The sequence below is a fragment of the Pelobates fuscus genome, chromosome 6 (genome assembly GCF_036172605.1).
Source record: "Pelobates fuscus isolate aPelFus1 chromosome 6, aPelFus1.pri, whole genome shotgun sequence".
Classification (NCBI taxonomy): domain Eukaryota; kingdom Metazoa; phylum Chordata; class Amphibia; order Anura; family Pelobatidae; genus Pelobates; species Pelobates fuscus.
In genome coordinates this window covers 62,512,593-62,532,254 of record NC_086322.1, presented here as the reverse complement: position 1 = coordinate 62,532,254, position 19,662 = coordinate 62,512,593, and the positions used below count along the sequence as shown (strand labels likewise).

General features: G+C 41.8%; 1 protein-coding gene across 2 annotated transcripts in view; it reads left to right on the top strand.

Moving 5' to 3' along the window:
• The window catches only part of CLNK (cytokine dependent hematopoietic cell linker), a 163,212-nt gene that overhangs the window by 91,823 nt on the left and 51,727 nt on the right, over positions 1–19,662 (top strand). For both annotated transcript variants that reach the window (XM_063459874.1, XM_063459873.1), the window contains exons 5-6: positions 9,017–9,087; positions 9,957–10,005. In XM_063459874.1, the coding sequence (XP_063315944.1) occupies positions 9,017–9,087; positions 9,957–10,005 (120 nt within the window). The remainder of the gene's footprint in view (positions 1–9,016; positions 9,088–9,956; positions 10,006–19,662) is intronic.

Here is a 19,662-nt window from a genome sequence, read left to right as displayed (position 1 = left end):
AAAGGAACTGATATTGGTTCTCATGTATGGCCACCAAATGTGTCTATGTATAAGACAAAACATATTTTCTTGTCTGACATGTCCAGTAATAGGAATGTCTTTAAGAAGGTGCAATACATCTTGGTTAGCAGGAACCACACTATTTCCTGGATGCATGTTGAAACGCTGAGATTAAACCTTTGAGTGTCATCTTTTTTTCTAACAATGTGAAGTTGGTAGCCATAAAATTACCTTTCCAGATAATGGTGTCTGGAGGAGGTATATTCTCCTCAGAAGTCCTAGATATTTGAGATAAAGCAGCTGCCTTCCAATTTCATTATCGAGAAAAACAGGGCCCTTCTAGGCCTGTAATCTATTTACTTCTCACAGATATTTTAATTTTAAGTGATCTGTTGTCAGGATCGGGACAGGGATCCAACACGCAGAGTACAAACAGTAGCCAGATACGTATACCGGACCTTAGAATGGCCGGACTAACGTAAGTAGTACAGTATAGAATGGTCAAAGACAAGCCGAGGTCGAGGGTAACAGAAGACAGGTAAGCGAGAGACAAGCCGAATCAAGGGTAACAGAGATAAGCAGAGTAAGGTAAACAAGCCGGGTCAAAACCAAAAGGGATAATAGAATACACAAGCACTGAGTGACTAGAACAAGCTAGAACCACGACAGGGCAATGAGCTAATGAAAGAAGCTCTGTTAAATACCCTGTTCAGAGCAGTAACCACGCCCCCAAGACGTCCTGATTGGTCCTGCAGCCATTGACTGACAGGTTGTTCCGGGGGAGTGTCCTGATGACTACTTCCTGCCTAGATGCTGTAAAAGGCAGTCACTCCCTCGCGGCCGGCCTAGCATGACCGGATAGACCGCGGGGAAGGGAGCCATCAGACCGTCTGGATGGAGGAACAGCTAAGTCTCTACCTCTTTCGGAGGTAGAGACCACAGGTACCCTGACAGTACCCCCCCTCTCAGATACGCCCACCGGGCGGAATGAACCGGGACGAGATGGGAAGCGAGAGTGATACGCCCTGCGGAGACGGGGAGCATGAACATCCTCCTGAGGTACCCAACTCCTCTCCTCAGGACCATATCCCTTCCAATCAACCAGATATTGTACTCTCCCCCGGGAGATTCGAGAATCAATAATAGAGTTAACCTCATACTCCTCCTGACCCTCCACCTGAACGGGGCGAGGAGGGGCTATTGTGGAGGAAAATCTGTTACATATGAGTGGTTTCAGCAATGAAACGTGAAACGAGTTCGGGATGCGTAAGGTATTAGGAAGAGCTAAACGATACGCAACTGGATTGATACGGGTCAGCACCCTGTAGGGTCCAATATAACGAGGAGCGAACTTCATGGAGGGCACTTTTAAACGGATGTTCCTCGTGCTCAGCCATACCCTATCACCTGGAACAAAGACCGGAGCCGCCCTTCTACGTTTATCAGCGTGTTTCTTGACCAACATAGAGTTGTGCACAAGGATTTGTCGAGTTTGATCCCACAACTTCCTCAAATTGGCAACATGAACATCAACCGACGGCACCCCCTGGGAAGGGGAATCCGAAGGAAGAATAGACGGATGAAAACCATAATTCATGAAGAAGGGGCTTGAATGAGTAGAATCGCAAACGAGATTGTTGTGTGCAAACTCCGCCCAAGGAATCAAACCGACCCAATCATCCTGGTGTTCAGAAACAAAGCATCGTAAATATTGTTCAATTTTCTGGTTGGTACGTTCAGCAGCTCCGTTAGACTGAGGATGATAGGCAGAAGAAAAGTTTAATTTAATACCAAGTTGAGAGCAGAAGGACCTCCAAAAGCGGGAAACAAATTGGGAGCCTCTGTCCGATACAATTTGAGAGGGTATCCCATGTAGGCGAAAAATCTCCTTAGCGAATATCTCTGCCAATTCGGGAGAAGACGGGAGTTTAGGCAGGGGAATGAAGTGTGCCATCTTAGTAAACCTGTCAACCACGGTGAGGATAACAGTCTGTCTTTTAGAGATAGGTAGATCGACAATAAAGTCCATGGCCAAACAGGACCATGGTTTTTCTGGAACCTCCAAGGGTTGCAGGAATCCACATGGAAGCGTATGGGGTTGTTTGGTTTTAGTACAAACTTCACATGCAGCGATGAACTCCTCAATGTCCCTCCGTAAAGCAGGGCACCAGAAGTCCTTAGAGATCAACGCGTAAGTTTTGCGGATACCAGGATGTCCCGCCATCTTGCTATTATGTAAACACTGTAAAAGTTCCAGTTGAAGAGCAGGAGGAACGAAATGACGGCCCGCAGGAGTCTGTTTAGGTGCTAGATGTTGCAACTTAATGATCTCGGCCAGTAATGGAGAATGAATCCTGAGATTCGTATTAGCAATGATATTGCATTTCGGAACTATAGAAGAAAGAACTGGTTCAGGTACAGTAGAAGGTTCATATTGGCGAGATAATGCATCGGCTTTAGAGTTTTTAGAACCAGGTCTGTAAGTCAGTACATAATTGAAGTGAGTCAGGAATAAGGACCAACGAGCTTGTCTAGAGGATAAGCGCTTAGCCTCCCCAATATAGGACAAGTTTTTGTGGTCCGTCAAAATCGTAATAGGGTGTAGGGTCCCCTCCAACAAATGTCTCCACTCCTTTAAGGCTTTAATGACTGCTAACAGTTCCCTTTCCCCAATGTCATATCTGCTCTCAGGCCCAGAAAATTTCTTAGAGAAGAAACCACAAGGGTGTAACGGTTTATCCACCCCTAACCTTTGAGACAGAACAGCCCCAACTGCTGTCTCAGAGGCATCGACCTCGAGCAAGAAAGGCAGAGTCGTATCAGGATGGACTAGAATGGGAGCCGAGGCAAAAAGTTCCTTGAGAGTCTTGAAAGCACCCAGAGCTTCCTTAGACCAGAACTTAGTATCAGCTACTTGTTTGGTCATATTGGTAATAGGCGCAATGATAGAGGAGTATCCTTTAATGAAGCGCCTATAGTAGTTGGAAAAACCAATAAACCTTTGGATAGCCTTGAGTCCTTTGGGCAAGGGCCAGTCTAAAATAGATTGAAGTTTTACAGGATCCATTTTAAAACCCTCCCCAGAAATCACGTATCCAAGAAAGTCTACCTGAGACTGATCAAAACTGCACTTCTCCAATTTGCAATATAGACCATGTTGCAGCAGCTTGTGTAATACCTTTCTGACCTGTCTATGGTGAGTCTCAATCTCCTTAGAGTGTATTAGTATGTCGTCCAGGTAAACAATAACACAATCATGCTGAAACTCCCTAAGTACCTCATTAATCAAATCTTGAAATACTGCAGGAGCATTGCATAGTCCAAATGGCATAACAGTGTATTCGTAATGGCCATACCGGGTATTGAATGCCGTCATCCACTCGTGACCTTGCTGGATTCTCACCAAATTGTAAGCCCCTCTGAGATCTAACTTGGTGAAGATTTTGGAGCCCTTAAGACGATCAAATAACTCGGTAATCAGTGGGATAGGATAGGCATTTCTGACAGTTATTTTATTCAAGCCTCGGTAATCGATACAAGGTCTCAGCGTGCCATCCTTCTTCTTAATGAAAAAGAACCCAGCCCCGGCCGGAGAAGAAGACCTCCTGATGAATCCCTTTTCTAAATTCTCCCGAATATACTCCTCTAGAACCGAGTTTTCCTGAACAGACAAAGGATATACATGGCCCCTCGGAGGCATAGTGCCGGGTAGAAGCTTAATCTTACAGTCAAATGACCTGTGTGGAGGCAAAGAATCGGCATTCTTCTTGTCAAACACTGCCCTTAAGTCTAGGTAAAGGTCTGGTATTTGTCTTTCTGTGGACTGAGTAGGATTCTCCGGTATGTTAATATTAGCTAATGGAGAAACCTTGCACAAACACCGATCCTGGCAGCCCTGGCCCCACGAGAGTATCTCTCCTAACTCCCAATCGATAATAGGGTTATGTTTTTTCAACCATGGGTACCCCAGAACTATGGGAACGGAAGGAGACGAAATGAGCAGAAGAGATAAATTCTCCACGTGTAGGATACCCACATTTAAATTAATGGGTATGGTCTCACGAAAGATAACAGGGTCTAGTAGTGGTCTACCATCTATGGCCTCAACGGCCAAAGGTGTCTCCCTTAGCTGGGATGGGAAATTGTTCTTACTAGCAAAGGCTTGGTCGATAAAATTCTCAGCAGCACCGGAATCTATCAATGCCATAGCCCTTACTACTTCCTTCCCCCAAGTTAAGGAAACTGGTAGCAGAAGCCTGTGATCTTTATAATCAGGAGTAGAGGACAAAATAGAAACACCCAAGGCCTGTCCTCTAGAGAGACTTAGGTGCGAGCGTTTCCCGGGCGGTTAGAACAGTTCGAGAGTAAATGACCCTTGGCTCCACAATACATACACAAACCCTCTCTTCTCCTGTGCTGTCTTTCCTCCTCAGAGAGGCGGGTATACCCTATCTGCATAGGTTCAGTAAGCAAAGATATCGTGGAGTCAGGACTTGGAAGAGCAGGAGCTAACCTAAAAGAAGGTCTCTGGTTCCCCTCTCGAGTGTTCTGTCTCTCTCTTAGACGTTCATCTATACGAGAGATGAACGAAATTAAATCCTCTAAATTCTCAGGGAGTTCTCTGGTAGCAACCTCATCAAGGATTACATCAGATAGGCCATTCAAAAATACATCCATATACGCCTGCTCATTCCACTTGATTTCTGCCGCCAGAGACCTGAACTCTAGTGCATAATCCACCAGTGTTCGGTTCTCCTGTCTCAGGCGCAACAGTAATCTGGCTGCATTAACCTTTCTACCTGGAGGGTCAAATGTTCTTCTAAAAGCAGCTACAAATGCGTTATAGTTATAAACTAATGGATTTTCGTTCTCCCATAGTGGGTTGGCCCATCTCAGAGCTTTCTCAATGAGTAGGGTGATAATAAATCCTACTTTTGCCCTATCTGTAGGATAAGAGCGAGGTTGCAATTCAAAGTGGATACTAATTTGGTTTAAAAAACCACGACACTTCTCAGGAGCCCCACCATAGCGTACTGGGGGGGTAATGTGAGAAGAAGCACCCACTGTGGCTACCTCTAGACCTGAACCGACAGGAGAAACAGGGGTATTACGTATCTCCTCTGGTGGTTTATTGGCACAAGCTAATAGAGCCTGTAGCGCAAGCGCCATCTGATCCATTCTGTGATCCATGGCCTCAAACCTAGGATCAGGAGCAGCCAGCTGACTGTTTGTACTTGCAGGATCCATTGGCCCTGTCGTAATGTCAGGATCGGGACAGGGATCCAACACGCAGAGTACAAACAGTAGCCAGATACGTATACCGGACCTTAGAATGGCCGGACTAACGTAAGTAGTACAGTATAGAATGGTCAAAGACAAGCCGAGGTCGAGGGTAACAGAAGACAGGTAAGCGAGAGACAAGCCGAATCAAGGGTAACAGAGATAAGCAGAGTAAGGTAAACAAGCCGGGTCAAAACCAAAAGGGATAATAGAATACACAAGCACTGAGTGACTAGAACAAGCTAGAACCACGACAGGGCAATGAGCTAATGAAAGAAGCTCTGTTAAATACCCTGTTCAGAGCAGTAACCACGCCCCCAAGACGTCCTGATTGGTCCTGCAGCCATTGACTGACAGGTTGTTCCGGGGGAGTGTCCTGATGACTACTTCCTGCCTAGATGCTGTAAAAGGCAGTCACTCCCTCGCGGCCGGCCTAGCATGACCGGATAGACCGCGGGGAAGGGAGCCATCAGACCGTCTGGATGGAGGAACAGCTAAGTCTCTACCTCTTTCGGAGGTAGAGACCACAGGTACCCTGACATCTGTATAGATAGTTATTGGGAGGGGCCTGACAACTCCTTAGGGAGACACCCAAACATTATACTTAAAGGACTTCTTTAAGGAAAACCCAGATGGCACAAGTAGTATGGAAAGCCCAAAATGGCCCCAGGGACAGTAACTCAAGTAGCGTCCCAAATGAGACAAGAGTCTCTCTTAAACTACAAAACAAAAAGTTTTGGAAGAAGATAAAGTGGTCATAACTTCAGAAGGTACAGGGGCACTTGAAGGAACATACTGCAGTCCTAATTATATAAATGTTTAGACAATGTTGACAAATGAGGCAAGTGTAACAACCTCTAAATTAGTGGGATTCCTGTTCCTGAAACCACAGCGTCAGATAAAGAAAATATTGCTACTACTTTGTGATCTTTATTTACTCAAGTATTGGGTTTACTGAATAACAATGAGATTAAAATTGCTAGGTCCCACCAGTCACTAAGTCTTTAATGGCCACAGCAAACTCAGTCAAGGGAAATTATATATAAATTACATAATTCCCCAACATAAGTAGGAGATTTTAATAAAGGCCTGATAAACTGAGGCTATTATCTTTGAAGGTCACTCTATATAGATCTCCCAGGATATTTCATCATATACTTTTAAGGCAAGAAGAGCACTGAGAATGTTAAAAGAATGTAGAATTAAATATTGGTGGAGATTATACGTAATTCACAAAGGTAAATCTGTCTCCATAACCACTCAAATTTTCCAGAGTTTACATCAAGCCTTGAAATTAAATGTGATCCCATGGAGGACTGGTCTGGTGTGCCTCCTTTGCCTGTCTTGCCAGTGGAGACCCTATGCTTTGGGAATATGTTTTGCAAAATTCAGCTAAAAAGAAAAGGAAAGCCCCATCTATCTCTGCAGGGACATCCATGTGGATGGGGAATAGATGGGGAATAGAGACTTGCTTCTTTTTATAACACATAGGTATCTTAATCTTCATATAAGTTCTTCGATAGGTAGTATTACATGATCCGACCATGCCCCAGTCCTGACAGAACTTAATTTCTGAGACCTGCCACAACCTTTTGTACAGTGGCATTTGAATGAATCATTGTTGGATTAGGATATTGTTATAGAGGTAGTGTGCTCTACTTTAATTAATTATTTTACAGAAACCACAATAAATTAGGTATCGTTCCAAGTTACTCAATTACTAAAATAATTAATCATTTAGAGCAGGAACATAAAATTAATTAAATAATAGTTTGCAACTCTGAGCATTAAATTACAAGAGCTGTTGAATTTAGATGCACATTGGGCACTTCTGTTAACACATCCTAAATATTATTAATTTGGAAATAAATGTGGAAAATGCTATCAGAGCTCTGAAGCAGAGAGATCAGTTATCCTTCACATTGGATCTCAGAAAGTGAAATGGGACTTTACTTTTTACTACTGATTCTATTGCCCTTTCTTTTTGTGATTTTTATAATCACCTTGATAATTTACATTAACTTGCTATTGAGAATGAATTATTATATTATTATGTTGTTTCACATACTGCTCATATTATACTAGAAAACACTTTAACTGTATTAGATTAACCTTTTACTTTAGAGGAACTATCAATGGCAATTGGATGCATTACAGAAGGGAAGAGTGCAGGACCTGATGGGTATTAAAATAGATACTATATAATATTTATTTCACAATTTTGACCACGTTATTTTTAATGATTTAAGTATCGCACCTCTCTCAATAACACCTTCTATGTTACAGACAACAATTACAGTAATCACTATATCTGGTAATGATCCCACTCTATGCGAGGATCATAGGTCAATTTCTCTTACAAATTGTGATTAGGTTATTTGCCAAGATGCTACTGCTTTAACTCAAATCCCTGCTACATGAACTGCTCTACTCAAGCAGGTATTGTGCCAACTAGAGAGGCACGTGATATTAAAACAAAAAATTCTAAATGTAATTCATAGAGAAAATATAACACATAGACTTACTCTTCTATTATTTGTAGATCCCAAAATGCATTTAACAGATGGATTGCTATCTGTTTTAGTAATACTGCGGCTTTGGATAAAGTGGTGAAGTGATAAATGTGGGTAAAGGCCTTATGCTCAGCCTGTAGCACTAGAGTAAATGTTAATAGTCAACTTTCCCCTTTTATTTTATAAGTAATGGCACTTGTCAAGGGTGCCCTTTATCTCCTCTTTTATTTGTGTTGATGTGGAACTGTTTTAATTTGTTATTAGAAATAACAATACAATATGCGGCCACAAAGATTCAGTAAGTGAAGTGAAAGTACCACTTTTGCGGACAATGTGTTAATAACAATCACCAATCCAAGGAGATCTTTACCAGAAGTATTGTCGGGGATGGAAAAGTTCAGTGATAATTAAAATTTTAAGGTAAATTTACAAACAAATCCTCCCTGAAGCGGAGGGAATCGTTAAAGGCCTCCTTTAGGTTAAAATGGGCAGAGGCAGAAATTACTAATCTTGATGTGTTGTTAAATTCTTTGGTTGCTAATTTATATAAATATAATAACTTACCGTTATTGTAGAAAGTCTCTCTGGATTTGAAAAAATCAAATCTACCACATTGTTCACTGATAGGGAGAATAAATATTTTAAAGATGGTGGTGTTACCTAATGTATGCTATATCTTACAGTCTCTCACAATACAGATTCTATCTAGTTTTCTCTAACTTAAAGAGTATTATCATTAACTTTGTGTTAGCAAATAAGCAGCCTAGAATTCAAGGGAGGGGGGAGAATGAAGAAACTCCCATAGCTGAGAGTAAGCAAACTGGCAAAGTTTATAGTACATTTTTCAACGTTAACTACATACTTTTCAAGCTTTTCATGTTTTATTTTATTTCTATATTTGCATGAAAGCATTTGCTCGCTGGTTTAAAAACAACTTGTCAAGTCATGCATGTCCCTTAAATGGGGCTGCCTGTCATTATGCTGTGGTGGGTGTCCAGCAAAGAAAGCAAAAAAAGGAAACTAACACAATTGTTTTATACCACTCTGTGTAATTCTAGACAATATCTCCAAAAATAAAAAACATTCATAACCAAATATATCGTTCTTTTGTAGTGCTACACATATTGGGTATATGGACTGAGAATTACACCATATTTTGTAAGCTGTTTTCACATCAGTTTCTATCTGTTATCACATTGTTTATCTTGATGCTTTTTTTTCAGATAAAAGATACCAAGTGGACAACAGATCCCAGATGCTTATGTATCCAGTGCAGCATAACTCTGGGTTAAATGTAAGCAGACTTGCAAAAGCAGTACTCTAGGATAGAGTAGGGCAGTAGGATATTCAGTAATTGTATTTCTTACAGACATAAGTTGTACTAAAATTGTACCTAAATTGCTCACTTTGTCTGTGTAATAGAGTGGGGGGTGTATCCATTGCCCCACCAAGCTCCCACCCATTGGTGGCGGATGGGAGTGAAGTGGGACCTATTGTCCTCCGCAGCCCCACACATTGGAGGTGGTCGGTGCACCAATTAACCCCTAATAAAAATAATTTCAACTACTCAGGAGTACCCAAGCCCCTAGTCACCGCACCACCACCCATAAACAATATACTCTACCTACTATTATTAAGGGAAGGCATGGGGGAATTTTTATAAAAAAAATTAATTAAAGAATAAATTGCAGGATGAGATTTCATCCAACAAGCAATTTGGTCTTCATTTCATTAGTTTCATATTGTAAATGTGTTTGTCCAGAAACGAATGCCCAAGTCTAATATATGCATATATATATATGCCTTACTTCACCATCTTGACTATTCATCCCTTTTAAAGTTCTAGGCAGCATTATGTTGAGAACCTCTGCTGTATCACTACCTCTGTATCACTTACCTGTATCATTTGCCACCCTGAAGTTCACCTAGTCAGTGGGTTAGAACGAAGTTAATGCTACATACATGCTTGACAATGAATATGCATTAAATGCATATCCTATGGTGTCTGATTTTAACAATATACCTTTGAGGCAACCTTTGTATGGCAGTAAAAAATAAACTTGTCTAAAGAATTACCTGAAAAAAAAATAGTATTTGTTTAGTTTTCTTTACATGCTTATTTCTAGATCCAATTCGTGATTTTGTTATTTTCTCTTCCTACAGGTACATGAAGAAGAAGTTGAAGAAGACACTACTTTTCACTCATTGAGAGGTCATATAAATCAATTTCTATACGCCATACTTGATGATGCATTATTTAGTTTTAAATTTGCTTTGATTTAATGCAAATGCTACAAATTGATTTTCTGTTTTTCTATTTTTGGGTAATTGGGAGATTGCCAATATCATATATTTATTTCCTACATCGTTTTTCTCTATTCCCTTTCAATCCTATGTATATACAGGCTAGATTTTGCGTTTGAAATGCAAATAATTTAAAACAGAAATAAAAAATCATGACCTCCTCTCAACTCCAGCACCATCATTCAGCTGAAAAAAAAAGAATTTATCATCCACAAGGCTTTTGAGATGTTTTATGTTTAAATAGAGTTTATTATCAACATTAGACAAGAATAGATGTACAAGATACATTGCCATGGAATCAGTAATAAGTAGAGAATAGACGTGCATGGTGGGAAAATTTGCATCAGCCAAATCACTTTTCCCAAAATCTTCTTCGGGATGTAACGACATTCGTTCTTGTGTGAGTTTGGTTCGGCTGAATACCATCCATGAAAAAACTTTCAGATAAGCCAAATAGGATGAAAAAATAGGCTCACCGGTGTACTGCAAAGTATTAACTTAATATAAATAGTACATTAAAGGGACACTATAGTCACCTGAACAACTTCAGCTTAATGAGGTTGTTCAGGTGAGTGCTACAGCTACCCGGAGCCTTTTTCTTGTAAGCACTGTATTTTCAGAGAAAATGCAGTGTTTACATTGGAAGCTTGGAACACCTCTTGTTGCAGTCAATCAGACGGCCACCAGAGGGACTTCCGAGTTCAGAGGCCCTAAAAAGGCCTCTCGTCCGATGCATTCTGGGTGAATGCATCAGATGGGCTATCAGCACACAAAGCACTGTGAACGCGCTTTGTGTGCTGATAGCCTGTCAGCACTTCTGTGGGCGTGGCTTCAGCTGACAGCTTCAGCTTCAGCTGACAGCTGAAGCCCGAACCCACAGGGACGCTTACTGTCCACAATAGTGGTTGAAGGGGGGGGGAGACCTACTCTCCTACCCCCCCCGGCCCCCACCGCTGTGCGGGGCCCTAAAATTATCAATAAGGGGGGGGACCTACTGTCCCCCCCCGGCCCCCACCCCTGTGCAGCGGGTGGGGGCCCTAAATTATCAATAAGGGGGGGGACCTATTGTCCCCCCCCGGCCCCCACCCCTGTGCGGCGGGTGGGGGCCCTAAAATGATCAATAAGGGGGGGACCTATTGTCCCCCCCCCGGCCCCCACCCCTGTGCGGCAGGTGGGGGCCCTAAAATTATCAATGAGGGGGGGACCTACTGTCCCCCCCCGGCCCCCACCCCTGTGCGGCGGGTGGGGGCCCTAAAATGATCAATAAGGGGGGGACCTATTGTCCCCCCCGGCCCCCACCTCTGAGCGGTGGGTGGGGGCCCTAAAATGATCAATAAGGGGGGGGACCTACTGTCCCCCCCGGCCCCCACCCCTGAGCGGTGGGTGGGGGCCCTAAATACAAAGGGGGGGGACCCTAGTTAACCCTCCCCCCCAAAAAAAAAAAATTATCTCCCTACCTACCCCCCTCACCCTAAAAATAATGAGGGGGGGAACATTAACTAAAAACCTGTAAAAAAAAAAAAAAAAAGAGATAAAAAAAACTTACCATTCGATGTTTTCTTTCTTCTAAATCTTCTTTCTTCAGCCCAAAAAAGGCCAAATAAAAATCCATAATAACCGACGCAATTAAAAAAAAAAAAAAAAAAAAAAAAAAACGAGCGCAAAAAAAAAATCCATCTTCACCCATGGAGGGCTCCAGGCAGACTGAGCTCCGCAGGGTGGGGAAGGCTTATAAAGCCTTGCCCCACCCTGCAATTAGGCTAAGAACACTCTGATTGGTGGGTTTAAACCAATCAGAGTGCTCTTTGTCATTTTACAAGCGTGGGAAAGTTCTTTGGAATTTTCCCACGCTTGTAAAATGACACAGAACACTGTGATTGGATGGATTTCAAGCCATCCAATCACAGTGCTCTGTGTCATTTTACAAGCGTGGGAAAGTTCTTTGGAATTTTCCCACGCTTGTAAAATGACACAGAGCACTGTGATTGGATGGCTTGAAACCCATCCAATCACAGTGCTCTGTGTCATTTTACAAGCGTGGGAAAATTCCAAAGAACTTTCCCACGCTTGTAAAATGACAAAGAGCACTGTGATTGGATGGCTTGAAATCCATCCAATCACAGTGCTCTGTGTCATTTTACAAGCGTGGGAAAATTCCAAAGAACTTTCCCACGCTTGTAAAATGACACAGAGCACTGTGATTGGATGGCTTGAAATCCATCCAATCACAGTGCTCTGTGTAATTTTACAAGCGTGGGAAAATTCCAAAGAACTTTCCCACGCTTGTAAAATGACAAAGAGCACTCTGATTGGCTTAAACCCACCAATCAGAGTGTTCTTAGCCTAATTGCAGGGCGGGGCAAGGCTTTATAAGCCTTCCCCCGCCCTGCGGAGCTCAGTCTGCGCGGAGCCCTCCATGGGTGAAGATGGATTTTTTTTTTTTGCGCTCGTTTTTTTTTTTTTTATTGCGTCGGTTATTATGGATTTTTATTTGCCCTTTTTTGGGGCTGAAGAAAGAAGATTTTAGAAGAAAGAAAACATCGAATGGTAAGTTGATTTTATCTCATTTTTTCTTTTTTACAGGTTTTTAGTTAATGGTCCCCCCTCATTATTTTTAGGGTGAGGGGGGTAAGTAGGGAGATATTTTTTTTTGGGGGGGAGGGTTAACTAGGGTCCCCCCCCTTTGTATTTAGGGCCCCCACCCACCGCTCAGGGGTGGGGGCCAGGGGGGACAATAGGTCCCCCCCCTTATTGATAATTTTAGGGCCCCCACCCGCCGCTCAGGGGTGGGGGCCGGGGGGGGACAGTAGGTCCCCCCCCTTATTGATAATTTTAGGGCCCCCACCCACCGCTCAGGGGTGGGGGCCGGGGGGGACTGTAGGTCCCCCCCTCATTGATAATTTTAGGGCCCCCACCCGCCGCACAGGGGTGGGGGCCGGGGGGGGCAGTAGGTCCCCCCCCTCATTGATAATTTTAGGGCCCCCACCCGCCGCACAGGGGTGGGGGCCGGGGGGGGACAGTAGGTCCCCCCCTTATTGATAATTTTAGGGCCCCCACCCGCCGCTCAGGGGTGGGGGCCGGGGGGGGACAGTAGGTCCCCCCCTCATTGATAATTTTAGGGCCCCCACCCGCCGCACAGGGGTGGGGGCCGGGGGGGACAGTAGGTCCCCCCCCTTATTGATAATTTTAGGGCCCCCACCCGCCGCTCAGGGGTGGGGGCCGGGGGGGGCAGTAGGTCCCCCCCTCATTGATAATTTTAGGGCCCCCACCCGCCGCACAGGGGTGGGGGCCGGGGGGGGACAGTAGGTCCCCCCCCTTATTGATAATTTTAGAAAGCGAGCTGAGCTGTCAGTCAGACAGCTCAGCTCGCGAACGTGCATTCCGCGCACATGCGCGGTAAAGCGCTCAGGTTCTTCATAGGGCGGCATTCAATGCCGCTCTATGAAGAACGCGATTGGTGCAGCGCGAAGCCGTCCCATTGGGCCCCGCAATTTCGTCATTTTTACGAAAAAGGGGGCGCGGCCTAGCGGGGAGCTCGGCGCTGGAACGGAGGTAAGTTTTTAATATAAAAACACCAATTTTTTTTTTTTAATGAATGAAAGTACATATAAAAGCAAGAAGGAAGGCTGGGGGACCTGTCTGTCTTGCTTTTATATGGTGACTATAGAGTCCCTTTAATAGGCCATTTGGTTCACAGATCAAGTAAGAAAAGGTAACCAATAGAGAGAATAAGAGGAGGATCAGTAAAAAAAAAAATCTATATGTTGTTGTATAATCCTTCTCTCACCACCAATACTTCCATTTGGTATCCTTTTGAGAGAAATCCACTCTGCGTTGTGTATTAATAGTGAATGTAATTTCCCTGTGTCACCTCTTCCAAGAACTAACATATATCTTTATCCCCTTGTCCAGATAAATATATGACTAGCACTACTAAGGTATTCTACCCAATATTACAAATAAACAGCCAACACCATAGTTCTTACCAGAGATAAATCTTTACTTAGATTCTGCCCAGTTAAATATTACAGAAGAAGAATGTTACAGAGTTATAATTAACCCCTTAAGGACCAAACTTCTGGAATAAAAGGGAACCATGACATGTCACACATGTCATGTGTCCTTAGGGGGTTAAAATACATTCATAACACTCATACATTCCATCTATCTAATAATATCTGCTACATTGTGTATGTTCTGTGAGATGTTATGTGCAGCATGTGTGTCTTACCAAACCCCAATCTAATGTGATGTCAGTATCTTCTATTTTTAAAGGAATTGGTTCCCATGTTGTGAATAGCCAATTCCTCAGCTCAACTCCCAAGGCCCAAAGTGTTGTCTATCCTGTTATTTTATTTACCTGTTAACTCTCCCAGCCATCCCCTTGCCTCTCACCTAAGGTGTGTTTTCCTAGATAGAGACTCTTTTGATGACTAGTTGATATGTAAATGTGATAAACTTAGCGGTGCCGTTCAGGTGCTGTATCTTTCCAACTATCTAAACAGAAACTCCCTTTGAAGATAATTCCTGACCTCCCATACACAGGGACTTAATCAAGCACATATTAAACAGATATATATAATCATAATATTTTCCCCAACATATGTATTTATTTATATTATATATTTATTAATATATATATACCTTATAAATACATAAATATAAATTTATTGTCCGCTCCTCCTTCTTTTCCCTCTATTTGTCACTTCTAACTTGATCCGTGAATAAATACAAATTCAAAATAAAATACAGATTTTTTTTTCTCTTTTGTCTTCATTTTTTTCCTTTTTACAAAGTATTTTGAACATGTGAATACTGTAGTTTTATGCCTCAATATTCTTTTAACAAAATTCAAACTATATCAAAATGATTTGCTAATTAAATCATTTAAAATGTTTGCAAAGTACATAAAACTCTTTCAGGTACTATTTACATCTTGAATCAAAGTGAGCTTGGTACAATCTGGATATAACAAAGAAGAAATTAGCCTCAGAGTGAATGTCTTGAGTCTTAGAGGAACAGATATGGAGGGGGTAACCCTCAGAGATTTAATGACAAATTAGAAAAAGGGGAAGCAAGGAATCTGTTCCCACTGCCTTTATTGGGTAACTAAAGAACAAGAAAAATAACAAATGCTTTCTTGATCGATAGGGGACACCTATCCAAGATAAGCCACAACAATGGTTGCCTGACTAAATTAAAGTCACTAGCGGAAATCCAATGTTAAATTAAGAGGAACAGTATAATCAAGAAAAATAACAAATACTTTATTAATCGATAGGGGACACCTATCCAAGGTAAGCCCCAGCAATGGTTGCCTAACTAGATAAAAAGTTACTAGCGGCAATCCAATGTTAAATTTTAAAAAGAGAACAGTGTAAATCAATAGATGAGTTTGACACTCTTCGTGGTACACATATGTATCAGAGAAATAATAATAAGATACAATGTGAGAAATCCCACAGAGCAAGTCTGCTCACTGTCATTAGAAATGCTAGTAACAGTGTGTCAGAAAGAGAAATTTAGTGCACAGTCTCGATGTGGTAATTAACAATATATTTCTGTATAGTCAGAAATGCAAGCTCAATCTATTGTAATAATAGCGATAAAAAGTGTCAGTTTGACAATATCTCATTACATTTAAATCACATCGGTATAGTATGTTAGTCTCATATAATACTGCATCAGTCTAATCGTGGTAAGAGATAATTACAGCTAATCCCATATCATGATAAATCATATCGTCAGAGAAAGCGATGTCTTAAATCTTTCTGTGCAAACCTGGGCACATAATGTCAAATGGATGATGAGCTGTGACTGATGCTGAAATAAGACTCACACTATCGTGAGAAAAAGGGATGGTAGAGTTAACACCTACAACTAATCCTGTTGTTCATTCGTCAGAAGGGTACAGAGACCCTTAATAAAGGAGAAGTAGGAAGGGTGCCTTCATGGGAACTCAATATAGGATAGGTAGAAAGAAATAGAAAAATAATGCAGATGTTAATTAATCCCTAACTGGAGGATTAAGTAATCCAGGTATTATCATCAAATAGAGCTATTAAAAGTTCATGTCCAGAAGGTCTCCGTGTGTCTCACCAGCGGAAGATCGCCGCCTAAGTTCCCAGCCCGTGGTAAAGTGTGCACGAGGGCAAGGGGGTGTCCGAGGACACACGAGTGGAACCTAATTATATCGGTAAATTCACGATATTCGCGCCCCGACGCGCGTTTCACCTAGCTTCAAGGTTCATCAGGGGGAACTGGTTAACGGGCTGCTGTGGTTTAAATAGCCCGCCCTTGAGTCTGATTGGTTGCGTCAGACTCAGGGGATAGGGATTGATACGGTGGCCAAATTGGCTCAAAATTTAATAGTGGAAATGTGTCCATTATATAGTAATGTTGATTAAGAGAATCCTAGCCTTTACCCATCGGAAAGTTAATATGTATGAGAGTCAAATATACATCAGATAGACTCAAATATCAGAAAGGGGGATGGCACAAAGGAAGGAAAGAGCCAACATAGAGGATACCTATAATTCTTATAGCAATGTAGCAGATAACCCAATGGCAATGTTAGGAAAAATCAACGAATACAATAGGGTAGCCTTAATTATTAAGGTAATAGATTAATTTAATATAGTGCTCAAGTTGTAAATAAAAATAAATATAAAGTGTAAAAAATACAAAATTGGCTAATATACATATGTAGTAGGTAATATAACCTATGTATGGTCAACTCAATTACTCCTTAGGTGATGAAAAAATTATTTGTGTATGAATGGAGTATAGTTAAATTCCTCGTTCAAACCTGAGGGAACCAAGGTCTTAAATGAAAAAATCCAATGTGACTCTTTTCTAAGCAAGATTTTATTAAAGTCACCCTTTCCAGGGTTGGGTAACAATTTCTCAATTGCCTGGAATTTAAGATTGTCAGGATTCCCATCATGGAAATTGAGAATATGTCTTGCAACCGGGGTCGGGGTAATGGTGTTTTTGACAGATGTTATGTGTTGCAAAATCCTGCGTCTGAACTGCTGGAAAGTTTTGCCAATATATTGACTGCCACAGCTGCAGGTGATCACATAGATCAGTCGTGTTGAACTGCAGTTAACCAAAGCGTTGGTTTCGACTCTAATTTTGGTTTGAGTTGACGTGGTAAATTTTGAGGGCAGAATATATTGGCAGGCCTTACAATGCCCACACTTATAGGTTCCCTTGGTGTTAGATAACCAGTTCAATGGAGCTGAGGGAGATGCCAAATGGCTGTGGACAAGATGGTCTTGTAGGCTAGTTGGTCTCCGTGCCGTTAGGGATGGATACTCAGGTAACAAGTGTTGGAGCTCAGGGTTATGTAGAAGTATTGGCCAGTTTTTTGTGAGGACTTGTGACATAAGTTCCCAGCCCTGGTCAAATGTTGCAATGCAATGGGGGGCCTTGCCGCTTTCCTTAGGTTTAGAGGAGAGGAGGCTAACGTTTCTGTCAATACCACATACCCTGTGAAAAGCACGTTTTAGGACACGGTTGGGGTACCCTAGTTCCCTGAATCGGGTTTTCAGTATCTTGCATTCATTGTAGAATGTTTGGTCAATGGAGCAATTTCTCCTAGCTCTAAGGTACTGGCTATAGGGAATGGAGGCTTTGAGTCTGTACGGGTGATGACTCTCCCAGTGTAACAGGCTGTTTGTTGAAGTTGCTTTTCTGAATAATTCTGTATGTATTGTTCCATCGTGTTCCAGCTAAATTTTCAGGTCCAGGAATACCAATTCATGCTCATCTATCACATGTGTCAATTTTAGGTTGATGTCATTTTCATTGAGGGCTTGAACAAAATCCTCAAACATGGGGATAGAGCCTGTCCAGAGGAGCAACATGTCGTCAATGTATCTATGCCAGCTTAAGATGAAGACTTGAAAGCGGCTAAATCTTGGTGTCATGACGACATGTTGCTCCCACCATCCCAAGAAGAGATTCGCATAAGTGGGTGCACAGGCTGTCCCCATGGCGGTGCCAGAAGTCTGTAGATAATAGCAATCGTTGAACGTGAAATAATTATGTGTCAAAATGAATTGCAAAATAGCCAAAATTAAAAGTTTCTGTTTTTCATTGTAATGTGTGTTGTCTAAGAAAGATTTGACTGAGTTCCCATGAAGGCACCCTTCCTACTTCTCCTTTATTAAGGGTCTCTATACCCTTCTGACGAATGAACAACAGGATTAGTTGTAGGTGTTAACTCTTCCATCCCTTTTTCTCACGATAGTGTGAGTCTTATTTCAGCATCAGTCACAGCTCATCATCCATTTGACATTATGTGCCCAGGTTTGCACAGAAAGATTTAAGACATCGCTTTCTCTGACGATATGATTTATCATGATATGGGATTAGCTGTAATTATCTCTTACCACTATTAGACTGATGCAGTATTATATGAGACTAACATACTATACCGATGTGATTTAAATGTAATGAGATATTGTCAAACTGACACTTTTTATCGCTATTATTACAATAGATTGAGCTTGCATTTCTGACTATACAGAAATATATTGTTAATTACCACATCGAGACTGTGCGCTACATTTCTCTTTCTGACACACTGTTACTAGCATTTCTAATGACAGTGAGCAGACTTGCTCTGTGGGATTTCTCACATTGTATCTTATTATTATTTCTCTGATACATATGTGTACCACGAAGAGTGTCAAACTCATCTATTGATTTACACTGTTCTCTTTTTAAAATTTAACATTGGATTGCCGCTAGTAACTTTTTATCTAGTTAGGCAACCATTGCTGGGGCTTACCTTGGATAGGTGTCCCCTATCGATTAATAAAGTATTTGTTATTTTTCTTGATTATACTGTTCCTCTTAATTTAACATTGGATTTCCGCTAGTGACTTTTATTTAGTCAGGCAACCATTGTTGTGGCTTACCTTGGATAGGTGTCCCCTATTGATCAAGAAAGCATTTGATGTGTGCTTTTTCCTTCCTCTTTTCTCTGTTTTATTAATTTTCTCTATTATGTGCTGAGCACAATTTAAAAGGATGGAATATGTATGTATTTAACTTAGGGTGATGGGTGTCAGCGAACAAACCTGTTCTGACACTTTTTTTTTTTTTGCTTGAGGGTATGTGCCCACAAGCAAGATGGCTGCAGTGACAGCGGAAGTGATCATAATCACCCTGATGAAAGGAAGGTGAGGAAATTGACCTCACAAGAAGCTAAATCCAGATTGGAGGATGGGATGGGAGGACCGCCCACTGGATGAAGAAACCGGCATATTTAAAAAGCAGCATGAAGATAATGAGGATACCGATTGAAAAAGCCCCCATAGTGTGGGAGAAACGTGTCTCGGGACTGGAGCTTATTACTGGGACATTCTTTATCTTATATAGAAGCAACTGGATATTTTTATTTAATTCTATGTTTTTGTTTTTATATTGTATGTATTTTAAACCAAGTCCCATCAGCTTCTAACTTCATCTTGCTGCTCAAGAAAGTACCTCTAGAGGTACCCAGGTCTATCATCCAGAGCCAGGTTCTCATTGGTTCAGGAAAAGGTGAGCA